The 21,157-nt window shown below is 44.2% G+C and overlaps 5 protein-coding genes and 1 non-coding gene across 6 annotated transcripts; 4 read left to right on the forward strand and 2 right to left on the reverse strand.

The window, feature by feature from the left end:
- Positions 1-2,258: 2,258 nt before the first annotated feature.
- On the reverse strand, positions 2,259-3,627 carry SPBR_05000 (uncharacterized protein; the record flags this gene model as incomplete). The annotated part of the gene is made up of 2 exons (XM_040763277.1): positions 2,259-3,277; positions 3,342-3,627. The coding sequence occupies 2 exons, from the start codon at positions 3,625-3,627 to the stop codon at positions 2,259-2,261; spliced, it is 1,305 nt and encodes a 434-aa protein (XP_040615094.1).
- A 778-nt stretch (positions 3,628-4,405) lies between these two features.
- Positions 4,406-5,856, forward strand: SPBR_04979 (uncharacterized protein; the record flags this gene model as incomplete). The annotated part of the gene is made up of 2 exons (XM_040763256.1): positions 4,406-4,706; positions 4,772-5,856. The coding sequence occupies 2 exons, from the start codon at positions 4,406-4,408 to the stop codon at positions 5,854-5,856; spliced, it is 1,386 nt and encodes a 461-aa protein (XP_040615095.1).
- Positions 5,857-6,246: 390 nt separating this feature from the next.
- Positions 6,247-6,318, forward strand: SPBR_09546. Its single transcript has one exon. It is a non-coding gene; the product is annotated as a tRNA-Met (tRNA).
- A 773-nt stretch (positions 6,319-7,091) lies between these two features.
- On the forward strand, positions 7,092-8,649 carry SPBR_04942 (uncharacterized protein; the record flags this gene model as incomplete). Its single annotated transcript, XM_040763219.1, has 3 exons — positions 7,092-7,496; positions 7,561-8,065; positions 8,123-8,649. The coding sequence occupies 3 exons, from the start codon at positions 7,092-7,094 to the stop codon at positions 8,647-8,649; spliced, it is 1,437 nt and encodes a 478-aa protein (XP_040615096.1).
- A 673-nt stretch (positions 8,650-9,322) lies between these two features.
- Positions 9,323-11,110, forward strand: SPBR_04858 (uncharacterized protein; the record flags this gene model as incomplete). Its single annotated transcript, XM_040763135.1, has 1 exon — positions 9,323-11,110. One exon carries the CDS (start codon positions 9,323-9,325, stop codon positions 11,108-11,110), a length of 1,788 nt encoding a protein of 595 aa, XP_040615097.1.
- Positions 11,111-11,761: 651 nt separating this feature from the next.
- On the reverse strand, positions 11,762-13,640 carry SPBR_04832 (uncharacterized protein; the record flags this gene model as incomplete). Its single annotated transcript, XM_040763109.1, has 2 exons — positions 11,762-11,830; positions 11,886-13,640. The coding sequence occupies 2 exons, from the start codon at positions 13,638-13,640 to the stop codon at positions 11,762-11,764; spliced, it is 1,824 nt and encodes a 607-aa protein (XP_040615098.1).
- Between the last annotated feature and the right edge of the window lie 7,517 nt (positions 13,641-21,157).

A 21,157-nucleotide genomic window follows, 5' to 3' on the forward strand; every position in this document is an offset into this window, starting at 1 on the left:
TTAATCTTTTCGTTTCGATAAAAGACTCGTTAACGTTTTACGTTTTTTAAAACTACGATTTTTTCTTTAAAAAACTCGTTTTTTTTTAAACGTCGTTAACTTTTTTTTAAACGTTTTTTCTTCGTCGTTTTTTTTTTACTTATTTTTCCGTAATAGTATTAATCTTACTACCTTCTTCTCCTTTTTTACTACTAGTCGGTACTATTATTACTACTTTAATACTCGAAGATTCGGTCGGGTTTTCGACCGTTAATTATAAGTTAAAGTTTTTAAAGATAAAGTCGACGTTTATTTACGAGAGACTCGTAAAACCTTACGAATACGAACGTATAACTCGACTCGACCCGACGAAAAGTAGGTTTATCGTTTCTTTTTTTTTAATTATTATAAAAAAATATCCGTAAAAAAAAGAATTAAAATTATTATAAGTAATTATAAAATAAGTCTTTATAATAAATTAATTAATAAAAAGTATTAGTTTTAAGAACGAAGGTAAGTGTATATTATAATAAAGACTAATTCTTACCCCTTCTTCCCTTTAAGAAAAAGGGAGTCCTTTTATTTAAGGAGAGAGACTTTTTACTAACGTAACGTTAACGTATAATTAAAGACTAGTTATACCACGTTTTATTATATAAGTCTAGTCACTTAATTCGTAGTCTTTAGTTACGAATCGATTATAATAAATAATAAATTTATATTAATTAAACTACTTTAAAAGAAAAACGACGTATTATATATTTTAAACGATTAATAAAGTAGTAAACGTTTATATAAATAAAAAGTTTACCGTTATAAACGAATCCGGTTTAATTAAAATCCTTTTTATCCGGTTTAAAGTAACCGATTAAATTAAAAGTAAGGTTTTTAAATTAATTAAAATAATAACGATTATTATAATTATTTATAAGGTTATAAAAAAAAAGAGTTAAAAAAAAAGATTAGTTTTATAAAACGAAACGTTAAATACGGATATACTCCGTTACGGATATATTACGGATTAACTTTAATATATTATCGTTTTAATATTATAAGTTATTTATTATAAGTAGTTATAATTATTAATATTATTTATTTATATTACTATTATATTCGTCGGTAGTTAAAGTTTATCTTTAATATTTAAAAACGTTTAAAAGAAAAACTAATAATAAAATAAAAGTAAAGGTTATATCGAAACGTTTATTAACGTAAATAGTGAGTCGGGGCGGAATACCCAGGATTAGTTAAGCACGCGATTAAATAAGCCGCCCCCTTTTGTCATGTGACTAGGTGAGCTTTTATTCGAAAGTCCGTACGTGGTAAGAAATGACAAAAGGGAATAGGGGAAGAAAAAGGGAGATAGAAGAAATTCAAACAACTTCAAAAGAAGAAAAGGAGAGGTAGGTTGACAGGAGTTTCGTTCAGGACTCCTGTCGCCATTCATCGAATCCATCCTTCCGCAAGTGAATTCATCCTGCAGAAACACGTGAGATGTTCTAGTCCCAAGCATAGACCTACTTCGCCATTTCATTGGTTAGGTTTTGTGTTCCTAGGGCAGGCATCCCATTCAGTTTTAATAGTTATACGTTTTTAAAAGGATTATTATAATCTTCGAGTAAAGGACGGGACGGTTATAAGGGTTTTCGAAGAACGTTTAATAATATCTTAAAAGTAGTCGGTTATACGTATTAAACGTATTAAAGTATTAACGAAGAGTTTCGAGGGTTAATTAAATAAAGTACGGATACGAAAAGTAAAAAAGTAAATAAAAAGTCGGTAAAAGGTTAAAATAAAGGTACGAGTAAAATAAAACTAAAACGTACGTATAATACGTATAAGTATATATAAGTTTAATAAAAATAATTAAGACCGTTTTATACGTTAACGAACGAGTATAAATATTAACGACTTATTATTCGTTAATTATATATAAAAGTAATTATATTCGTTTAAATAAAACGGTAAATTAACGAAAAATTTTACTTTTTCGTTAAAAATAATAAAAGTTTTATATATTTATTAAAAAAAATTTATAAGTTAATTTTAAAGTAAATTATAATTACGTTCGGTTATAAACGTTATAAATAAATCCTATCTTAATAAAAATCGGTTAATAATCGAAATCTAACACGTTCTTATAAAACTTTAATCGAGAACGGAGTTACTACTAAATTATCACGTAATAATATAAAATAAACTTGATTCTCCTATCTAATAACATCACCACGGACGTGGCGATGTTTATCTATCTACCCCTTGTCACGTGATAACGGGAACTAGTAGCCTAAGGCAGGAACCAGTGTCTGAGGTATCTGCTGACACCCAGGGTCCGTTGAGACCAGGAGTGGACCTGACTCCTGCGTCAGCCACCTCTGGAAGTGGGCGTGTTGGAGGAACCACTGACACGTGCCTTTTACACGGTTTTCAACGCGGTCCTTGTACCAGTCGTACGTGGCGCCGTTATCGTTTTTGGTGAGACAAAACAGCTGCAAACACGTCATCTGCTCGTTGGACAGTTGTTGACGCGCGGTGTCTTGTTGTATTGCTAGTTGTTCTTGTAAAACGGCCAACTGCTGCATCGAGACCGATAGGAAACCCTCCATGGCTTTGAGTGCATCTGCACTCGTCTTGTTCAAAAGTTCAAGCTCTTGCCTCGTTTCCAACTCGTTGATCTGGCTCAGATCATTGTTGACGGCCTCCTCTCGCGCCTTGATGTCGAGTGTCATCTGCTTCCAGTCTTTCGATGAAAACATGTCATGAACATAGGACTTGGCGTGGCTTTGATAAAACCGCAAGACGCTGCAGAGCTGGAACTCGAGAATAAGTTGATAAAGGTCGATGAGATGGCCGTTGGTTTCCGACATCACCGTCTCGGCGACCAAAGAATTCTGGCCAAGCCGCCGTAACAGAGGCTCCAACGCGACGTAGTACCGCATACGGGCGGTGACATCAGTAAATCCGTCGCGTCTAGCTTCAGCCGCAGTCGTGGGGTTTGTGAGAAGCGGGAGGATAAGGCAAACGCCGGCCCACGCGATGGAAGCTTGCGGTGAAGCCTGGACGGCATTGCCGACCCAGTCTTTCGCCCACAGCAGCCACTTCGCGGCCTGCGCAACCTGATCCCTCAGGACAAACTCATGGCCAGCTATCGTGTATTTGGCTTTCCTCTCCTCAACTCGTCGTAAACCCTGCTCGATCACCGTGTTTAGTTGTGCTTGGCGAGACTGACTGTCGGGGCCGAAAGTCACATCATGTAGAGGCTTAGGTTGTGCGGGAGCCCCGTTATTTAAAGTAAAATCTGTAATATCGTTTGGTCAGTGTCTGCGGCATACGACTGCAAGGTGTCAGTCGGTGATACGTACTAGCCGTCTGCTCCTCCTCTGCGAGCAGTTTCTCGTAGTCCTCCACCAACTGTGTCTTCGTCTTTCTGAGGGCGTCGTATGCGCGGTCCCAAAGCGACTGCTTCGCGGGGGACTCTTGGTGCTCGACACGAGAGGCCAAGCCGTCTTTGGAATGCTTATGCTGGATGTAGTTGTTGCCCTTGGCGGAGGAGGCTGCAGGTGAGGCATTTGCCCGTTCAGGCCGTTCCCGTCTGCTGCCTTTCATGTTCCGCCACCAACTTTGCATTCTGTCGCTAGAGCTTGCCATAGTCTTTGAGTTGTAGCACCTGAGTTTGTAAGCGCTGTCCGTCTTGTTGTGAGGCTTCAAGATCGTCGTGATCGGACTGCGCGTTGTGGTTGTTTCTGGAACATTGCTGCCCGATGCCCTTCTCGCGGCTGAACGAAGAATCCCAGCTGGGATATCATATTTTGTATGCCCAACCAAGACGGCCGTTTATGCTGAACGGTAATTGGTAGATGAAAATGTGACATCTTTAGGAAGGGAAGACAAGAAAACGCTACAATGCGATAAGAAACACATAACAAAATGACACGAGCAAAAGAAAATCCTGGTAACAAATCAATGACAGAGTAGCCTTGCTATACTGCTTAAACACGGCAGGGGGCAAAGAGGGGACGAATTTGTTGGCTTGGGGTTAGGAGGGAGTGAACGACATGATGTTGACAATGGTTCGCTTCTTTTGTTAACACGAAGTTGCCGATCGGCGTATTGAACTTCGACTGTAGATACATAATGAGTAGGCAGAGATATACTCACAACAATCGCAAACGCAACGACACAAAGCGCAAGAGTTCACGATGGCTCCTCTGCCACATGCTTCACTCTGCCTCAGCTGCGTCGGCCTGGCTAGGGGCTGCAGCCTCCTATTTGCCGACAATAATGAGGCTGCAGCCCTGCTAGCGGCAAGCCTCAAAATGGCCGCTAGACCACACCCAAAGCTCTTTGAAATCAGCAGCGACACACGACTCGGCAAATGCGAAACGAAAAAAACAGTGCAAACGAACCTGTCTCGTATCGACCCAGCATGCTGAGTAAACTCAAGGCACACCTCTTTTCGGGCGGGTCCGGCAGAGGCACCACAACGGACTCCACGGCGTCGAGCGGGTCGTCCGCATCTCCACAGTCGGTGAAACAACCAGCCCGGCCCCGGTACATCCCCAACCTCTACCCCGTCGGCGACACGACCATCGAGACGTACTTTCGACGGCTGTTGACGGGAGCGGTTGACAAGTCGGCTGACTCTGGCCTGGCTGACCGCGTCCACGAGGATGTCGTAGCTGCGGCCATCCACGTCGCCAGCGCCGGTGGTTATGTCTTGCCGGAGGGTAAGCCGACCGCGCTCTGCTAGTGTTTATGTACGTCCTAAGATCGTTGTTAACAATGTGGACAGCAACCAAATTCCTCCCGACACTCACAAGATGCATCACGGCCGACTACGACACCGTCCGGTTTGCCGACGAGTACATGGCCGAGCCCGAAGAGGCGGGCGTGTCCGCCCTGGCGACGCCGCTTCTCCTCCAGATTCTTGTCGCCGTTGCACTCAAGCACCGCCACAAGGACATGCTGCAGGACCTCTTAGAAAAGCACGGCCGCTGTCGACCAGAGATGACGTTGTTTGCGACTGTCGGCCCCGGCGCGTTCCGTGGTGCACCCCGTGGCGATGGCGTGTTGGATGACCCGCACTATGGCCCGGCGGCATGGGCACTTTTGGCCAACGCAGGATGGGCGCCATCCCTGCGGACCGATCACGCCGTACACGCATTGCCTGTTGGGTTGAGTTCTCCCGACAGTGAAGAAGCCCGCCACGCGATTGCCGCCGCCGCCGTCCAGAGCTATACCGACCCGGGCGGTGCTCTTGCTGCTCTCGACGACTGGCTGGCCCGCGGCCTCGACCCGCAGCCGCTGACGGGCTGGATCTTGGACGCGCTGGTCAAGGACGGCACGCCGGCCATGGTGGCGCATTTTCTCGGCGTGGTCTCGCGGAAGGTGTATGACGGGATCCCGCCGCGGCCCAAGTGGCCTGGGATGCAGTCGCTGGTGACCATGGCCGCGGCACGGCCTCCGGCGTCGCGCGCGGGGGAGTCAATCACGAGCGTCAGCCACACAATCGAGCCTGCGACCGTCGGCAAGGAAACCCGAGACAACCCCGGCTACGGCGTGCTGCGCGTGCTGGTCGACATCGGCGGCATGGACATCCACACGTCGCCAGGGACGTGGTACAAGAGCGGCCCCGACGACGAGCACCCCATGGCATTGAGCCGCAGCACACAGCTGCCCGACGGCAGCTGTGCAGACGACCCGCCGTTGCTGGCAGCCGTACACGCGGGCAACACGTCGTCGGTTGTCTTCATGCTCGAACGAGGCGTTGCAGAGCGGCGGGCCGGTGTGCTGGACGAGGCCATCGGACGGGCGAAGGCTCAACAAAACATCGAGATGGAGGAGCTTCTAGAGAAATGGAAGAAGGAGAGTAAGTAGGGCGAAGAGGGAATAGGGGCAGAGGGGCAATAGGGATGGTGGCGTTTGCAGTTGAGTAACAATAGGAAGGTACGACGTGATGTACAGCCTGCTGTGTCACGAAGGAAAGTGCGAACAAAGCAGACGAGACTGAGGAAGCAATACATACACACAAGATTTACGAAGGATGAATAGGAGCTACACGTGTGAGGATTTGAATTTACAAATATCATTTTGCGATGTGAAGTTTTTTGCCCTCTTGAACAGACGTGACGCATGGTATGAAAATAGTTGTTGACTCACAGGAAGGAAAACAAAGGTAGGAAAGCTAGACTGAAGGGACCCATTTTAAATTCGCGCTATCTACACATACGAAAATAAGTCGTAGATTTTGCACAAGCAAAACAGCTAAGCAACTTGGCGCAGCGGAAGCGCGCCGGGCTCATAACCCGGAGGTCCCTTGATCGAAACGAGGAGTTGCTAATTGTGTTTTTCTTTTGATTTTTTTTTTTTCTTTTTTCTTTTTTTCTTTCTTTCTTTTTTCCTTCTACAACGGTATTGTTTCTTTTTATTTATTAACTAAATAACTTTCTTTTCCTTCGCATCAATGTGAGAGAGGATACAGTCAACTCGGAACTCAGGAGTTACATCTTGGACCTGACGCCAAAGACACAATGTTCTACGGAAACCAATTCGACAATTGGCTAACGGCGTCCTCTGCCGCCAGTCTTCGTTACTTTTATTCCTCGGCTCTCCAATGCTATCCTTGTCCGCAGAACCGCAGCGAGACGCTCTTTGGTGGCCGGACGCGCTGTCTCAAAAGAGCAAGAGAGTGCAGCCCACTGATTCAAGCCCGTCGTACGACGACAGCCCACTACGATTGGCCTTTCCAGTTACCCGAATCGGCGGCTCCAGGGGCAGTTGCATGCCGTTAGCGCCAGGGCAGCGCTGTGTTGCGCCCAGAACTAAGCCGAATCTAGCGGGCAGAATGGCCAGCTGCGGGGACTTGAGCTTCGAGGTCGATGTCTCTTTTGCCACGATAGCTTGATGGCGATCGGGCGTACATAAGGGAGAGGAGAAGAGACGAGCGGTGTTGAGACAGGATTGCCTTACTGTGCGTTTTCTGTTGGACCTTCGTTCTTTGTGAGCCGACAAGTGGCTTGTATCTTTCTTTTATGTCTTCTGTCGTCGTCACTGCTTTCGCTTCCTCCCACTCTGTCTCTTCGATCAACACTCTCCTCCGACCTCTCCTCACAATGTCTCTCCGGATCGGTAGTCGGCTATGGCACCAACTGTCCACGGCCCAGACAGCTCTGCGTCGGACGCCGGCACACCCGTCACTTTGTCGGCCCAGCTGTGTCGTCACCATCGCGAGTCGGCCGCTCTCGTGCACAGTCCGCCGCGCCCATGCGACTCCGACATCGGCATCGTCGTCCGCCGACAACAGCAACCTCCCCCTTGCCGGCTACCGCGTGCTCGACATGACGCGCGTGCTGGCCGGCCCCTACTGCACGCAGATGCTGGGCGATCTCGGCGCCGAGGTCATCAAGATTGAGCACCCCGTGCGCGGCGACGACACGCGTGCCTGGGGACCGCCGTATGCCGCCTACACGCCCGAGTCGGGACTGACAGGGCCGGGCGAGTCGGCCTACTTTTTGGGGGTATGCCAGGCCTCGCTGCGCTCGCTTTCTCTTCGCCTCTAAAAGTTACTGACATTTTTTGCAGGCCAACCGCAACAAAAAGTCCCTGGCCCTCTCCTTCCAGCATCCCGACGGCGTCGCAATCCTGCACAAGCTCGCGGCACAGTGCGACATCCTCGTCGAAAACTACCTGCCGGGCACCCTCGCCAAGTACAGCCTGGACTACCAGACGCTCCAGCGGCTCAACCCCAGGCTCATCTATGCGTCCATCACGGGCTACGGCCAGACCGGGCCCTCGTCCAGCCGCGCGGGCTACGACGTCATGGTCGAGGCCGAGTTTGGCCTCATGCACATCACCGGCGAGCGCGACCAGACGCCCGTCAAGGTGGGCGTGGCCGTCACCGACCTGACCACGGGCCTCTACACGAGCAGCAGCATCATGGCGGCGCTGCTGGCGCGCGCGCGCACCGGACGCGGACAGCACATTGACGCGTCGCTCAGCGACTGCCAGACGGCGACGCTGGCCAACATTGCCAGCAGCTGTCTGATTAGCAAGCAGCCCGACAGCGGCCGCTGGGGGACAGCGCATCGTGAGTCAAGACTGTTCCAAGACTGTGTTTGTAAAATAAGTATGACTAACTCGCCAGCCTCCATCGTTCCGTACAAGTCCTTCCGCACGGCCGACGGCGACATTCTCCTCGGCGGCGGCAACGACCGCCTCTTCCAGATTCTGTGCCAGGGCATCGGCCACCCCGAGCTGGCCACCGACACCCGCTTCCTCACCAACGCCGACCGCGTCGCCCACCGCGACATCCTCGAACGCGCCATTGAGGCCGTCACGGAGACCCAGACCACCGCCCACTGGCTGGCCGTCTACGAGGGCACCGGCATGCCCTACGCCGCCGTCAACGACGTCCAGACCACGCTGCAGCTCGACCACACGCGCGCCCGCCACATGGTCCTCGACGTCGACCACCCCTACTGCGGCCCCATGCAGCTCGTCAACTCGCCCATGAAACTGTCCGAGACGCCGCCCGTCGTGCGCCTCGCGCCGCCCATTCTCGGCCAGCACACCGAGGAGATTCTGCGCGAGCACCTGGGCTACGGCGCCGACCAGATTGCGGCCCTGGCGGCAAGCGGCGTCGTGCGGGGGGTCAAGAAGGGAGAGCAATAATGGACGAGGCGAGAGGCATGAGGCGCGGAATGTATGTACGATAGGCCTTAGAAGGTAGATGAAGAATGTAAATTCGTTGTAAATGCACAAAATACGGTAATAACGGATAAGAGAGATTGGTGTCAGTTGTGGTTATGCGTACAGAATAACTTGACAGGAAGAAACAAAAATACGTGAAAAATAAAGTAAAATAAAGTAAAATAGAGTGAAATAAAACGAAATAAAATGAAATGTAAAAAACAAAAAAACAAAACAAAACAAAAACCAACTATATCTTACGTATAAACAGCAGAACAATGAGACACTACGTGGGGCCAAATGGGCCAAATGTGAGGTCACTTTCACGAGGCTGACAGATGCGTCTCAGCGTCGCTTGCGGTAAAAAAGTGGGTCCTGTAATCGCGTCGTAACGACTCCCATTTCCAGTGGAATTGACGCTACGACGTCCTTGCCTCGTCCCATCAAAGCTCGCCAGCTTTATTTACCTTTTCTTGTTGATCGCACATCACATTCGTTTTACCTTTGTTTTCTTACCACCGCACAGGCCCACACAGCCCACCCACATGCCATCATGATGGATGTAGACGCGCAAGAGGGAGAGAGCCGAGAAAGAGAAAGCCCCCCAGATCAACCCAGTCCACATGGACCTCATTTGCTCAAGGACTCGCGCGACATGATGCACTTGGACGACCATCGCCGACTCCTGTCGATGCCCCCTGCACAGCCGCTCGCCTTGTCATCTCTCTTGACACCACCGACGCCCGCCAGCCGCGGCCGCCGCAGCTACACGCCCCAGTTCTCGTCCGCGGCCGCGCAGGCCATTCTCGAGCGCTTCCGCACAAGCCGCCGTGATGAGGTCGACGGCAACAGCATCGCCGAGCACGATCCCACGTCGATTGTCGTCGGTGGTTCCGCAACGCCGCCCAGCGAGGCCGAGCCGCGCACGATGCCCATGCCGGTGCGCAAGAAACGCGGCCGGCGCCGGGGCGGCCACGACAGCGACAACATCGCGAACTTCGACAACACCGCCGTGATGATGCTGGCCTCGCCCACGCCATCGTCGCCGCCGTCCCGTGCCAGCTCGTATGCCGGCTCCGTCTTGTCGGGTGTGTGTGCGGCGGCGGCTCGGAAACCAGTGTGCACGGTGTGTGAGCGGCCGGCGCGCTCGACGCTCAACCCGCTCGTGTCGTGCTGCGGATGCCGTCGGTGCTGGCACCGTCTGTGTCACGATCCTGTGATTGCCGACCACGTGGCCGCGGCAGCAGCAGCGTGGGCCAGCGCGGGGGCCGTGACCGCGAACGGGGTGCTGGAAATCGAAAACGGAGACGGCGTCGACGGCAACGGCAATGGCGTGGAAACGCGCACGCTAGACACGACTGGCGCAACCGCTGCTGGTGCCGTCCCTTCCTCTGGCTGGTCCTGCCCCGCCTGTACGGCGGCCGCCGCCACCCGGCACACGGAACGCCTCGCCCGCCGTGCCTGTGCAGAACGGCCGCCCGACGCGCTCCGTGTCCCGGCTCGGCCGCCGCCACCCACGCACCACGACCTGAGCCGCCGCACACCGCAGCAGCGCCGCGCGTACCTGGCCCGCCTCGCGCGGCCCGACCTGCAGGCGTGGCTGTTGTACGCCATGGCCCAGCATCCGGACCTGGCGGTCTACCCGCCGCTGCCGCCGATGCCGCCGACGCCCAAGGTGGATGCACAACCGACGGCAGCGACGGCAGCGACGGCAGCGATGGCAGCGATGGCGGGCCGCGCGTCTGGCCACGCGGGCCGAGGGGCACAAGGAAGCAGCCTCCGACGTGGCCCCGGTCGACCGCCGCGCGGCTTCTTGCCGCCCTTGCCGCTCTTGCCTGCCAGCGGCCGCGTCGCGATGAGCGCCGTCTACAAGGCGACCAGCACGAGTCCGACCTTCCGCCAGAGCGTCATCAAGTCGCTGCGCCACAAGCACAGGGACTTTGTTGCCGCCGCCGAAGCCGCCGAGCGCGCCGCGCGCATCGCCGCCGGGCTGCCGGTGAAGCGCAAGCGGGGGCGCCCGCCCAAGGTGCGGCCACTCGAGGACGAGCGGCTGCTGCTGCTGCCGCAGGAGCCGTCGACTGCGGTGTCGACGGCGGTGTCGACGGCGCAGACGCCCCAGGCCGCCCAGACGGCACGTCCTACACGCCCCCGCCTGGTCGACCCCGCCCACATCCCTGCCTTTGTGCCCACACCCGTCGACCCCGACGAAGAAGACCCGACGGGCCTGATGGCCGGGTGGCCGAAACCGGGACAAGGCCTGTACGCACGTCTGGGACCCGACTGGCTGCCGTCGACGGCGTCCAAGAACGGCGACAACACCGGCCAGGACAACACGGGCGGCGACGCGCTGGTCGACAGCAACGACCACGCGAGTTTCAGCTCGATGGTGTTTAGCGGGGGACGCAAAATAATGGAGAACGGGCAGCCGGTGCTGGTGCTATAGGAGGATGTCGGGAGGATGTCGGGAGGAGGAGGTGTGGACGGGCGGCGGGACACACTGAACACATTTATACCCATGAGACAGAAGGACGTACAAACAGGAGTATGCTTCACCAGTACTACTATACTACCACAGATGCGATGTCGTCTGAGAAATGACAAGTATGTAATACAATAATACAACTACGGCGAATTCAGCTGAAAGAAGAATGGAGTTACAAAGTCAAGAGTCTATTTGAAGTCTATTGTCGCCATTGGGTATCAAAGATGCAAAGATCCCAGTCTACATGCTGATGCAAACGTGTGTTAAAAAGAGCTAAAAGAGTGGCTCAGACTTGCCTTTTACGACGTCATCGGCGGCGGACATGGTCAGGCCATGCATTGGACAGAGCCGGGCCGTTGTGGCCGAGGCGGTTGCTGATGCAGTGTGTCGTGGACAAGAGCAAGGGTTTCTTCTGTCAAGACGTTCGTCCACGACAAAAGACACCACAAGTCCGTCCACAGACACGACGGCACAGCACCACGCCCACGTCCAAAGACGACGGCTGCCTGTCTCCGCTCTCATGCCTCGGAAGTATCTGGTTATCATCACTGCCGTTCACTGAGGGCACTGGGAGGAGCTTCTATCGTCCTCTTTACGATCTCGTCCGCCCGCCTACACCACCAAGGCCGTCCCTTTGACGCGCCCGCTCTCCATCTTGGCCGTCCGCGCGCCGAATTGGATCTGACAACGTTAGCACAGTCTCTTGGTTGGCACCGGTAGGGGAACGTAGACATACGGCCCGCTTCTTCTCTCGCGCCACATGGGGCATCCCCAGCGACAGGGCCACGAGACGCAGCACCCGCTTCGCGGGCTCAACGTCGTTTTCGATATCGCCGTCGCCACCTCCTGCCGGGTTGGCAAAATCGCACTTGGCCCACACCGGCAGCGCCAGGGCCCACGGCACCAGCCCTTCGTCCAAAAAGGGGAACCGCACCTCGCGGCCCCAGTGCGCCAGCACGCGGTCGTCGCGGCCGAGGTTGCGCCGGCCGAGACGGGCCATGTCGAGCAAGAGTTCCCTGGCCAAAGCAGCGTAGCCGCGGCTGCCATTGCCGTCCCGCCCGCCGAAAGCAACAGCATGCCGTCCATACCCCCCAAACAGTTCGTCGGCGCCGAGGCCAGACACGAGCACGCGCGCCGATGTTCCGTTGTCGTCGCTGTCGTCGTCGTTGTCGTCGACGCCGGCCCTCGATGCAAAGTACAGGGCCGACGCAATCGACAGGTCCATCTCCGTGTTGTGCGGGTGCATCAGCGCGACAATCTCTGGGCGGTGTGCCACGGTCTCGGCGTAGGGGACATTGACAGCCACGAACCGCCAGGCCCTCGCCGGACAGACTCGCTCCAATTCGGCCAGCGACGCGCGGCCCGTCACGCGGTCGGGGCAGGCTTCGTAGATGTCGCCCTTCTTTTCGGGCGCCAAATGGGCGACGACCCTCGGATTCTCAAAGGCCACATTGATGAGGTCGATGCCCTGGTCAGCGGGCAGCAGGTCGTGGGCCAGCCGGGCGAGGACGGTGCAGTCGAGGCCGCCCGAGAAGAGGACGGCGATGCGGGTGTCGACCCTGTCGGTGTCTGGGTGGACATTGGACAATGTGGATGTGGATGGCGGCCGCGGGACATTGCAGACGCGCAGACGCAGGGAGGCTGTGAGCTGGTCACGCAGCTCTCGTACAGACGGCGAGTCGAGGGTCAGGCGGCTATCGTCTGGTGGCGGGCTGGCCGCCATGTTAAAGTGTCCGAGACCGCTGACACTATCGTTTCCAAGCTCCTTCGACCAGTCGTACCGTGTAGTACCGCCGCCGCCGTCGCCGTCAACAGCATCGTCACTTGACGACGCGTGGGCAAACGGCCGGTCCTGCAGCAGGTTCACCACATAGATGCCGTCCGCCTCGACCTCCACCCAAGGCGCCTCTGTCGCTGACGAGGACGACATGTCGGACACACTCGACAGCGTGAGAGAACGGTCCGTCCGCCTCTCCAACAGCGACCGCCGCCCCAGTCGGTCGCGTCCGTAGAACAGCTGTCCTGCTGGCCGGTCGTAGTACACGAATGCAAACGGGCCCTCGATGGCGCGCAGGACGGCGAGCACAGCGTCCGTGTCAGAACACGCCGCCAGACGCTCAAACAGATGCTGTCCGTCGTTGCCGTCGACTTCGACTTGTGTCCTGCCGCGTTCGCCGCTCACCTTCCATTTCCACACCTCGCCGTTCCAGCAGAGGACGCGCCCCGTGTCGGTTGCCGTGTCCTCAAACGGCTGCTTCGTCAGGCCGTCGCCGCGAAGCGCCAGCACGGTCGATGTGAACTGCAAAGACACAGGCTTCCCATCCTCTCGGCCCGTAAATGAAGAGGATGCCTGGCCAAGGTGGTCGGGTCCGCGACGTGCGAGGCGGTCGCGGAGGACCTCTGGGAGGCCGCCTACCGCGTCGGTTGGTGCTGTGTCTCCATTGCCTGCAGTGTCATCCACAAGTGCAATGAGAGCGTGGATCCCGCACATCCTCGACGAGTTCGCTGTGTGTTGAGTGGACAGTTGGCAGCGGTTGAGAGCTCAAAAGCAGTGGAGATAGAAATTGGAAGCGTCAAGGCCTAAGCTTGATGACTAATCTTTGACGACCATCTGAGAGGTCAAAGGCAAGAGCAGCCGTGGAACAGAACTCGTTCTTTCTTCTTTTATCCAGTGACGATATATTCTGTACTCACGACTTTGTGGGCATTTGATATCTCCTCATTGTTACCCCTTTTCATCTTCACCTTTCCTGTTCGACTTTGGACATCATGTCTTGGCACACAACTCAACACCAACCTACAGCGATGTAACGCCGCTATCTTAAGGTACCATGAAGAAGTTTTGAGAGCCGCCTCCTATTGGTCCGTTTCGGCCCGCTTTTTCCTGAATACGCTCCGTTCATTGGTTGTTTAAAGACTTTACGGATTATTGTAGCCTGATTGGTCCGTTACGTTAACGGCCCTTAGTTTTTCGTTTATTTAAGCCTTTTTATTCGTTAGAATCGTTTTTTTACTCTACTTTTTCGTTAGTTTTTAACGTGAAATCGATTTAATTCGTTAAAGGGGGGTTTATAAGTATAATTTTATAAGTCCGGTTTATTTTTAACCTTCGTGTTTTTTATCGTGTTTTTACGTTTAAATTAAGTTTATTTATATTTATACTTTAATATTACTAATTATTACTAATTATTTTTATTAATTATATTTTACTTATCGTTTATTTTATACCGTTTATAATAAATAACGTCTTTATATCTTCTCCGTAAATATATTTTATATATAAACATACCTTTTTTACTACTTTTTTCGTAAAGGAACGGTTAAGTACTAAACCGTATCGGACTTATAAAGACTATACTATTACTTTAAAGAACCGACGTATTTAAGACTCTTTTTTTTAAACCGTTTTAACCGATATACGGAAGTGTATACGTTATAAGAAAACCTTTTTAATTGTTTTTTTTATTAACCGTATTAGTAAACGGTCGTAGTAAATTTATTTTAATTATAAAGATTTTAAAAAGAAACGTATTATTTTTATTTTTATTATTAATAATACTTTATAATTCCTTTTTTTACCGTAATAAGTGTTTCTTTTTATAATATTAATATAATAAATATATTTTAACTAGTTTTAACCGGTCTTTTATCGTAACGTTTTATTTTTAACTTTAAAATTTATTAAAATCCCGTTCTTTTTATAACACTGTAATAACCGTAATAGTTATTTTCTTCCTTTTTTACTCTTACTACTCTCTTTTTTATTTTCCTTTTTTATTTACCTTTTTCTTAACGTATTTTATAGTCGTAATAGTTAAAACGGGTTTTTTTATCTTTTTTCTCGATATCTTCGGTCCTTTTTATCTCTTTTCGAGTCGTATAATAATCGTTATAACCTTTTTCGTCTCTTTTTTTAAATACCTTTTTAATCTTTTTAATACCGTAATAAACGAACTTACTACTTTTACGGACTATTTCACCGACACCGGTAATTATTATACCTTTACCGTACCACCCGTCTCGTTAAGTTTTACTTTTAATAACGTTTCGGTCCGTATTTAACTTTTAAAATAACCCTCGTTTTAAGATTACTATAAACCTTATTTATTAGTATTATAAAGTAATTCGTTAAAAGGGAGACGGGCCGTAATTTTATTACAACGTTAAAAGACGTGTATTATAACCTTTATTAAACCTTTCCGAGTTTTTAATAAACTTATTAATATATAAGTTTTATTCTTATTATATTTCTTTTAATTATATTTTTAACTATTTCCGTTTATTTTAGTTAATATTACTCGAGTAAAACGGTTTTATAATAATATTTAAAAGTATAATTATATATTTTCGTTTACTTTAATTAATACGACTTAAATTATACGTAATACGGTCGGTAACGTCTTAATAATGTATTAAATATAAGGTACGTTATATTATAACACTAGTCCGTTATAATTAGTCGATAATAAACCTTACTAATTTATATAATATTACTTTTTAAACGTACGTATAATTATTAAAACCCGTAATAAATACGTGTAATAAGTGTTAAACGGGGGTTTAAATATAAACGAATTAATTAAAATTAATTAGTTTTTAATCGAATATAATTATTTTACGACTATTTATAAAAACGTAAAAGAACGATTAACGTGTAAAAATAACCCCTAGACCGTTACGTTTTTAAATCCTTAAATACGGTTAATTATTAATAAACGTAACGATTAACGGTATTATAATACACCTACTTTAAACGAGGTTACGGTCTTAATCTTATACGAATATAATAAATAGTCCGTTTACGATATCGTTTTAAAGTCGAAAGACCCGAATTAACCCCGTTACACTTATATTAACTTTAATTACGTTATTTATTTCCTTTTAACGTACGTTTTAATATTTCTCCGTAAAAAGATCGACTTTTATTAAAGTGTTATATTCGATAACGGATCGGATAATAGTAACCCTCGTTTAACGTTAATAAAATAAGTCCGATATTACTTATATTAACGTAAAGGTCGGTTTAATATTATTTTATTCTTTTACGACCGTTTATTTTAATAATTTTTAATAGATATATAAACGTATATCGATTTAAAACGGGTCCGATAAATTAAAACGAATTAAAAGAAACTATTAACGGAATATTATTATATATTACGTACTACGTTAAATTAGTTAAAACGGGGTAAAATTATAATTAAAAAGTTAAAACGTATATCGATTATACTCGTAACGTATATTAGTAACGACCGTTTTATAATAATATATTACGAAGACTTTATAATTATTATACGTGTATTTAATCGACCGTCGTTTTTTATTATATTTATTTATAACCCGAATAATCCCGAATTATTTACTTAACTCCCGTCCGGAGTAAATATTTATAATTATCCCGATATTATTATATACGTATTTAATAAATAAACGTAAAATCTATTTAATTAAGTCCGAAATAAGTAGATTTTTAAAGAGTTTCGTAGTTTAATATATACGATCGAGTATTAAAAACGTAGTCTTTCGTATATATATCTTTTATTGTTTTTATTTATTATAAACCGTAATAAGTTATTAAATCCGTATTATATTAATAATATTATTTTTACGGAAATTTTAAACCTTGAAATAAAACCGGAATTATACGAATTAATTACCCGAAATATAATACACGACCTTTACGACTTTAATTATATATTTACACCTTATATAAAACTATCGAAAAAGTTTAGTTAAAGTTTTTACTATTTTAAGGATTTTTTAAAATTATTTTAAAACGAAATAACTATTAATAAAAACGGTTACTTATATTATTATCGTCGTTATAAACGGATTTATACTATAACGACTTATAATAATTAAAGAATTAAAAATAATAAATAAATCGTTTTTTATAGTCCGTATTTATTATTACGGTATAAATCGTATATTAATATAAAAGTATACGGTTTTATAAATATTATAAAATATATTTATAAATATATTTATAAAAGGTCGGATATAGTCTCGGTCGTTTTTAAGGCCCGAAACCCGTATAATCCGAACCGTTTTAATAAAATCGGGTTTTATACGAAATACCGTTATATTAATCTTTACGAGGTAGTATAACGTATCTTTGAGTTCCCGGTATATTAAAAGTTGTTAACTATTATACGGTTTACGGTTTATTTTTCGAATAATTAATAAGTGATTTTTAAACCGACTTAATTAAAAATATTAACGAAGACGATATAAAGGATAAAAAAAGTGTCGGAAAAGACCGGAACGACTTTAACGGTATAGTTTAAATATAACTTACGTTACGAAAAGGTTTAAAACGTATTATATTAAAACTTTCCGAATAAATATACTTTTTATAGTAAAAAGTAGTACTTAAAAAGAAATAACACTTATATTATCGACCGTATACGGGTCGTTTTAAAAACGTACGGTAAGATATATTTTTTACGACTTTTACTTTATAACGTTTTAAACGTAATATTTTTTATATACTTTTATATAATCGATAACGTTAAATATAAAACGTTTTACACCGTTTATAACACTCTCGATTTATTAAATAACGATAACGATACGATTTATACGTTAACCGAAGTAACTACTATTCGGAACGGAACGACCGTATATTTTATATTTATAATTAAGTTAATATTCGGGTTTATTATAAACCCGAGTGTTTTATAATCGTAGTTTTAGTCCTTTTTATACGATAACTTATTATATCGTATTATAACCGACTAGTTTTTATCGTCGGTTATTCCGGATAGTTTTAATAATCCTTATTTAAATTACGGGTTATTTTTTCTCGAAGGTTTATTATAATAGTACGGAAAATTATTAAATAATTTCGGTTTTTTTATACTTTAACTTAATTAATATCTTAATATAAAGTATTTTATATTTATAAAAAAACGTTATAATTATAAAAAGTAAACCGTTACGGTAGTAATAATCGAGGTATAATTAAACTTCGGTTAAAGGTTATATTTTAAGACTATTACGGACCGTATCGAGTCGGTCTTTTCGAATATACGTTTTTTTTTATAAAGACTTATAAATACCGGTAAAACGTTTTTATATTAATTATTAACCGTATATTACCGTTTTAAAAAATAAATCGTATTTTACGTTACTTCGTTTAATATTACGGTCCGTCTTTTACTTAACGGTCGTACGTTATACTCGTATTTTAAAATCTTAATTAAAATCGAAAGTACCTTTATATATAACTTCGGTAAAAGAATTATATTAGTCCGTTTAATTTAAAAAACGAGTTTAATTATTTAAAACGAAGTATTTATATAAAACTATCGTTATTTTAAAGTTATAAATAAATAGTTATAAAATATTTATAATTATAATAGTTTATTTAACGGTTTACCCGTCCTTTTTAATAACGACTTTATATAAATCCTCCCGGTTAAAAAAAAAAGAATACGTTCGAAGATCGTAAGTTTCGTATTACGGTCGTTTATACTTTAAAACGAGTTAATTATTTTAAATTTAATAAAAAATATACGTTTATATAATTAAAATAACTCGAACTTATCTTTTTTACTTTAATTATAATCTTTATTATACGATTCCGAAAAGTATAAAATAGTTAAACTATATCCGGAAATTACTCGTATTTTCTTTATATAAGACTTATATAAACGTATTTACTCGTTATATATTTTATAATAAACCGTTATAAATATTACTATTTTTAAAGATAAGTATATTTTAATTATACGGAACGATTTAATAAACGATACGAATTAAAATATCTTAAATATATTTCCGGGTATAAAACGGTTATATCGATCTTATAATATAATTAAAGATATAAAACCCGGTTCGTACTAACCACCTTTCGAAGTATTACGGTCGTTACGTCTTTTTTCGATACTTACGAGTAAGTTAACGTTAAAGGTTAATATACCGGTTATATTATTACGGAATTTATATTTAAATAAAGGTCTTTATAACGGTATACGAATAATTATTACGTTTATAAACCGTTTTCTTTTACGTTATATAATCTTTAACGGAACGTTTTATAACGAAAAAACCTTTATTTTTAAAATTATATTTATTTCGAAAAAGGACGAGCTCCCGTATAAATTAAAACGACGTTAATTTTTAATCTATTTTTATTTTTTTATAATTATTAATAAGTCGTAAAACTAGTCGTTCCAAACCGTTAGTATAAATTTACGGACGTTTATTTTTACTTACGATTAGTTATATATAACACTATCCCGTATAACGGATATTTCAAGGTTTATCGTATATTTAACGGACCGTAACTAAAATTATACAAAGAATATTATATATTTAAAAGTATTAATATAAAGTTAATTTTATAAGTATTACGAATTAAAATATAAACGGAAAATAACGTAATATATTAAAAAATTAAAAAATAAAAATAAAAATAAATTATTTACCCCGTAACGACTTATATTAAGTACCTTTTATAAAAAGTCCGTTAATTTATCGACCTTTACGGTCCGTTTCGTATCTTTACGTTTAAAAATATTAATATTTTTTTTAAAAAAAAATAACCGAAACGACCCGTAACACTTAAAAACACCTTATCGGACCGGTTTAAAAATTTCGAAAAAATAACCGTAATAACCCGTAATATATAAAACACTTTACTAAGTTAACTCGAAAAATAAAAGAAAAAAAATAAAAATAACCGTTTCGGTTCGTTATATATTTTATATAACCTTTCCAAGAAGAGTGAAAAACTTAACGGTTTTAACCGTACTCTTTAAACTAAAGGTTATTTCGGCCCGTTTTATAAACGTAACGACTATAACGTTATCGTTATTATCGTCGTTATTTTCGTCGTCGTCGTCGTTACGGACCGTTACGACTTATTTTCCCTTTTTAACCGTTCGAAACGGGTCCGGAATGGTCGTAACGACACGTTTTATAGTAAAACGTAATTTAAAGTTTAAAAAAAATATTAATTTATAATTATAATAAACCGTTTCGTTTATATTTTATACTTACTTTTAACTTTAAACGTACACTTATTAATATTAGAATTATAATAGTAGTTTCCGTAAGACCCGTTATTAACGTTTATAAACGTTACGTACTTTATAAACGGTCCGGACCGTTTAAAATAATAACCGTAATAAGTCGATATAAACGTACTTACCGTTTAAATTAATATTATTTCGATATTAAAACTATATTATAAGGTTAACGTCGTCGTTCCGACCCGAAACGTTAACGAATTATAAAAAACGGTTTATTATAAATATAAGTTTTAATATATAATAACCGGATATAATTAAAAATAATTTTTAATAAAAAAGTAAAGACTTATAATAGTTTATAATATATTATACACTCGATTAATAGTTTTACCGTATTTATAACGAAACGGTGGTTTATAATATCCTAATCGTCCACCACCGTAGTTAACCACTCTTTAAAACGGACCGGATCGGACTTAAAGTTTAGTATTTAATAAATCGGAACGGTTAGTTATAGTTTTATAATAAAACCGTAAAAAATAAATTTAATTATAACCGACCGTAATATACCGTCGGATCGGTCGTAAAAGGGACCGTAACGTTACGGTCCGTTATTAAACCGGTTACGTTAGACTAGGTTCGGGGTAAAAAAATATTTAAACCGTTAAAACCCGTAATAACCGTTCTATTAATTATAATAACTACGTTAACGTTTAAAACGTTCGTAATAAACGCGACTTTAACCGTAACGGGTCCGTTATTAACCGTAATAAGACCGTTACTAACCGTACCGTTAACGTTTATAACGTTTATAACGTCCGTAACGTTTACTTTACTTATAATATACGTATTAACGTTTATAACGAAAGGGTAAAGGAGGGCTTCGTTAATAAAAACGTCGAAAGTTATAATATATATAAGGTTTAACGATATCGTATTTCGGGTATTTAAAACGGACCGGAAAAGTAAGTTATTAATAAAATTTCTTTAAAATTTTAATATCGTTTAATTCGTTTAAATCGTATAAAAC

Source organism: Sporothrix brasiliensis (assembly GCF_000820605.1).
Source record: "Sporothrix brasiliensis 5110 chromosome Unknown Cont21, whole genome shotgun sequence".
Lineage (NCBI taxonomy): Eukaryota > Fungi > Ascomycota > Sordariomycetes > Ophiostomatales > Ophiostomataceae > Sporothrix > Sporothrix brasiliensis.